This window comes from Crocodylus porosus, unplaced genomic scaffold (assembly GCF_001723895.1).
Source record: "Crocodylus porosus isolate Cpor-Errol unplaced genomic scaffold, CroPor_comp1, whole genome shotgun sequence".
Lineage (NCBI taxonomy): Eukaryota > Metazoa > Chordata > Crocodylia > Crocodylidae > Crocodylus > Crocodylus porosus.
Genome location: NW_017728949.1, coordinates 71,027,860 through 71,033,479, shown reverse-complemented (window position 1 = coordinate 71,033,479; position 5,620 = coordinate 71,027,860). Strand labels below are relative to the sequence as shown.

Here is a 5,620-nt window from a genome sequence, read left to right as displayed (position 1 = left end):
GGGACCTTCTTTTTACCCCCTACATATTTAAAAAAAGACTTCTTATTGTCCTTAATCTGGGAAGCTAGTCCCAGTTCCATCTCTGCCTTTGTTTAACTGTAGCTTATGGAATCAAAATGGCAAATCTGTCTCCCATCAAAACCCTAGGAAAGTTTGCATCCGGTTTTCTGGGGGTTATTTTTATTTTAATTCATGGTTTTCACATGCGTATTATTGGGACTAGTTTGTCCTGCATACAGTCTGTTTAACTACCCACCCTGTGTTCATTCAATTGGTTTCAGATGGTCAGTCAATTGGGTTCACCAGGGCTTGCAGAAAATGCAAATTTGTTTCATTTGATTATTACTTTTGTCCCAGAACAAGTGTAATAAAAGAACATAAATATGTATATATTTTTCTCTTTTTTTGACAGCACCTAATCCTTGTTTGGAATTGACATGTGAGTTCCTCTGTTTGCTTAGCCCTTCTGGTGCAACGTGTTCATGTCCAGAAGGAAAATCATTGATTAATGGAACATGCACTGATCCAAGCTTCTTGGGTACGTATTAGATAATGTGTGAAACAGAGGGGAGAAATATAAGAATAAATGGTCAATTTCTGTCATGGCAAAAGACAAATAAACAAGGGTCCAAAACGTGGTGATATTCAATATTTTAGCAATGATCTGGAACAGAATGTAAATAGAGCAGCAACATTTAGAAGTGACAAATCTGTATGCATTAATCCAAATGAAAGCACTACAGAAACATCTATTTGACCAAGCTGAATTAACAGTAGGATGGAAGATGGCATTTTATTCACTGTTGAAAAAGAAAGGCAATAGATTCTTAACTACTCTAAAGCATTGCTGATATCTAAGTGCACCACTGAGAAACAAACCTTGCCTGCCCGGCCCTACACACATCAAATACAGAAAAGAGTCAGTGAAGCCACAGTGAAGATGCCTCCCGACTCCAAATTCCTACTTCTGTCTCTGTCTCATTTCCCTATTTGGTATGCAGAGAGTTTGCCTAAGTGGGTGGGAAGTAGTTCTCAATGCATTCTCAGGCCTACAGAAGGAGTCTAGATATGCCCTAAGTTAACTGTTACCCTCTTTGGAGAATACCTAAAAGACGATCAGAATACATTAGACAGCAGTGGTCAAAAAGCCATAACATATGTAAAAAGTGGCATAGCAAATAAAATTGAAACTGAAATAATAATTAAATAAATATAATTGAAGCCATTATATTCAGTCAAGCTCTTCCAAAGTACTTCTGAGGATAAAACCACAGTATTCAGCCAACTGTGCATATCAGACTAATCCATCTCTTTGTTTAGATAAACATAAAGTATTCAGTGCAGCTACATGAATATCATCCCTTACATTTAGCAAAGCACACTATAGAGTAGACATAGAAAATGAATGCTTAAATAGCATTGTCCCTTGGCTGAATAACTTCTTTGTACTCTGATTTCAATTTATGCTCTAGTTATGGATTTTTCTTTCTGGGCTTTTTATCCATTTGCTTAAGATATTAGCTTTTGCAGAAGCTCTGTAAATTATAAACATAAATTTAACAACTTGGGGTTTCAGCACACAGATAAATGCGTGTCTTTGCAACACTTTGACATGGGTAAAATAGTATGAAAGGTATTGTAAAATTTTTGCTTTCACGGCTCATAGGTCTTCATCTGGCACTTTAGTTAGACTTCAATGTTTAAACATTAGGGCCTGCCAAAGAAATGCTGGCTAGGTTGGAACTGATTTCTATTTTAGCTCCTTGATTGACTTCTGGGACTGTAATTGCTATCAGGCTGACATTCTTGTCTGGCAGTCACTGGGTTGATGCTAAGAATTCCCAAAGAAAAGACAGTAAGAGTATTTTAGGTTGTTGAAAGTGAAATCAGTTGTGAATAACCAGGGGGGAGGTTGTTTGTTTTGTTTTGGAATGATGGGCAAAATAGAGACAAAATAGGAGTGAAATAATAGCCAACTTCTAGGTCTTTGCAGGCAAGTTATTTTATGCATGGATTCTAATTCTATTTCTTTGAGAAGGGCTATACAGTGTAGATAAAGCATCCCAACCTGTACCCATTCAAGTCGTTAAAAGTTATTATCATCTCCATTGTCTTGGAACACTTTTGGTGAAGTGACATTAGTCAATACCTCTGAAACAAAGTTTCCTATCTGGCTGTGCTGTCAAACTCCTGCTAGTACAGCACATTCATCCAGTGTTAATCCAAGAAAGGATTATATGGTAATGATTTTTGTCAGTAGTCTGTCGTAATGTCCTAATCTGAAGTCAATGGCAAGACTCCAGCTGATTTTAGTAATCCCTCAGAGAATAGAATCCAGAAACTTTTGCTCAGAATCAGCAAGAGCTGTGACATATTTTGTAATTGCCTGTCTTCTTTTTGTTGGTGTTCCCTCTTATTGGTTTGTTCACTTTTAGTGGATTGACTGTAACCAAACTGTATGCGTGTTGCAATTACAATTATAGTATGATTTATCAATTTTATAAGAAATTACCACTGAACTGAAAAGTTCAGTTTATAGAACTGAAAAGTTTATCACATGACTAGATTACTTATTTACTCGTGGGTAGTCTTAAAATATGTACTGTTAGAAGCTAGGTGTGCTATTTTGTACTTACAATATAATTCTTTCCCATCACTTAATAAGCTTTCCACTTACATGAGCTTAATAGTACATAAAAGTTGAAAAATACATCTCCACAATGTGATTACACTACTATTTAAATATATTATAATTCCAGTCCCAGTACAATGTGGCCACCAGTTTATCATATAACGTTTAGAAATCAATTGACAGGTGTTGTATAAGTAGACAGGAAGGGAATTGCTAATGAGTTTCTGTAATCCAGTAAATTATATAAATGTATGTTCTCCACAGCCAAAATCAAGCCAGTCACCTGTAGCCATCAGCTCCCCTCAAGGGTTTTCTTGAGGAAAATTGAGATTTAAAGTTTTCCTTTTGATAGCGCATCCTTTTGGGGCCTTCTGAGTAGGATGAGTCCCTATGGTTTTAGATAAATGATGCTTTTAGAGAAATGAAGCACCTCATGCTAGTGTGCCTTCAGCGGTATAACTAGGGGGCAGGAAATAGAGGTTATCACCCTGGGCACTGACTTGCCAGTTGAGGGGGTGATGACAGACAGACAAAAACGGCCGCTGCCAACAGCCACATGTGCAATTGTGAACCCGAAGTCACCACTTCTGCTTTCTCCCTCGTCACATTCCTACAATGCTGTGTGCTGTGATTTATTTCTTTAGCCCTATGTATGACTAAGGTGAAGCATCCTGTCATGGCTCTACACTATTTGGTGTTAGTTTTTTCTAGATAAGCATCAGCAAACGAGAGGTCCTTCATAACAGGAAAGTATACCTTTCCAATTATTGCATCTCTAAATTTGTCAAAAAAGAAATTCTTGACTCAAATCTCTTTGGGATCCTGCGTACAGCGATTCATTTTTAGCATTGCTACATAAAAATATTACGATACATTGACCTGACTATCTGCTTTTTCTTTATATGAACAATCTGAGGAATTTGGACTGCTGAATACCCTCAATAGATTTATGTAAATATTGAATCCAAATTGCTCATTTTCCTTCATCTCTAATTACTTATCATGCATTAAATCATCCAACTATATGCTTTTACAACTGTACAACCAGCTCCTTTTAGCTATCATTGTTTGAACCATCTGATTAGCATTTTGAGTGTATTTAACATTTCATAATAAAAAATAGTTTATATCCAATTCTTATTTATGATATTCTTAGAGAAATATTCAGCTTACATCTCCTGTATTTCATTATAATTGATGAAGCACAAATCAGTTTCTAATTTATGTATTGACAGCAGAAGCATAGTTTATGCCTACTGTTTTTCAGGATCTAACAGTTCTCAGATGCACAGAGGAACATTTCAGTTTTGAAAAATGAGTATTTACTACATTTGATATTGTGCCGCACAATGAATCAAAAAAGGAGGACATTGATTATACTTTAAACATTTATAGAGACTTATTCTAGAAGACAGCATTGAACAGTGGAATGGACTGTTTAACACTTAGATGAATATTCTCAATTCAAATCTTTATCAACTATATTTTAAAAACAAACACTTGCTTTCTCTAGGCTAGATAAAGATTTTGAGGAGAGCTGCAAAGATCTGGAAATGCAGCTGTTCTTGAACAAAACTGAATTTTTATTTTAATGTGGTATTCCCATCAGTCAGTTATTGTTGGGGTTTTCTTATTTCAAACACAGATTCTAGATAGTTCAACTGTTTTGCTGAGGAGTCTGGGGGGGTCAATCCATATGTGCGTTACACCACATTCTAAAATTCTGTCTCCGGCAAACATTCACTTTGTGTAACCTTTAAGTTGCCTTTCTTATTTTCACCCATCTCCTAAAACAAGGAGAACACTTATGATCAGGGATCCTGGTTTTCTTTGATCAAAAACAAATCTCCAATTTTGGGATTAAAATAAGTAACTCAAAATCCACATTTTCCATGATCAAAATGAAGCACCATTAATGTGTGTGTCTGTATATATATGTGTATGTATATGTGTGTGTGTGTGTGTATGTGTGTGTATGTATGTGTTTTTAAGTATATCAAGGGTGTATATCAGGGCCTGGGGGAGCATCGATTCACCAAGGCCCCCAAGGCAAGGACAAGAAATAATGGGCACAAACTGATTGAAGATTGCTTCAGACTAGACATAAGAAAAAACTTCTTTACAAGTAGAGTACCGGGGTTTGGAACAGACTCCGCGCAGAGGTGGTGCACATCCTGGCCATCTTCAAAAAGAATTTTGAAGACTATCTTGCTGGGGTCATTTGAACCCAACAGTCTTTCCTGCCCAAGCACAGGGAGACTGGACCCAATGATCTGTAAGGTCCCTTCTAGGCCCTAACATCTATGAAACTAAGAAACTTTTCATCCATTTTAACCTTCCTTTTTCACTTTGGACTAAAAAATACATTTTAATTTTTCCCTAGAACTACTCACCTTCCATATCCCTCTTTAATATTCCAGAGAGGATGGAAACCCACCATATTAAATAAAGAATAATTATAAATGGAATTATTGATGGCCTTCAAAGGGAAGGTTTTTCTTACAGCTAGCAGACAGGTTCTGATATTTTCATACAATGCTATGCTAGGACCCAGAGAGTACTGATTGATGGACATGAGTGAGCTGACATTTATAGAATAGAAAACTCCCTTCTTGAGAGCACGGAGGCAGAAAGGGATCTTGGAGTCATTATTGACTTCAAGATGAACATGGGCTGACAATGTGAGGTCACAGTTGGCAGGGCTAACCGGACCTTGTCGTGCATCCACAGACGCATCTCAACTAGAGCCAGTGAGGTGATCCTCCTCCTCTATGCGACGCTGATCAGGCCACAGCTGAAGTACTGCATCCAGTTCTGTGCACCCTGTTTCAGGAGGAATGTGGACAAAATTGAAAGGGTCCAGAGGAGGGCCACCCGCATGATCCAGGGACTACAGGGCAGACCCTACATAAAAAGACTGTGGGACCTAAACCTGTTCAGCCTTCACAAGAGAAGGCTGAGGGGGGACCTGGTGACTGTCTATAAACT

At 37.5% G+C, this 5,620-nt stretch overlaps 1 protein-coding gene across 1 annotated transcript in view; it reads left to right on the top strand.

Moving 5' to 3' along the window:
• Positions 1-5,620, top strand: part of LRP1B (LDL receptor related protein 1B) — a 1,585,724-nt gene that overhangs the window by 1,505,377 nt on the left and 74,727 nt on the right. The window contains exon 82 of the mRNA XM_019553609.1: positions 413-538. Coding sequence (XP_019409154.1) covers positions 413-538 — 126 coding nt within the window. The remainder of the gene's footprint in view (positions 1-412; positions 539-5,620) is intronic.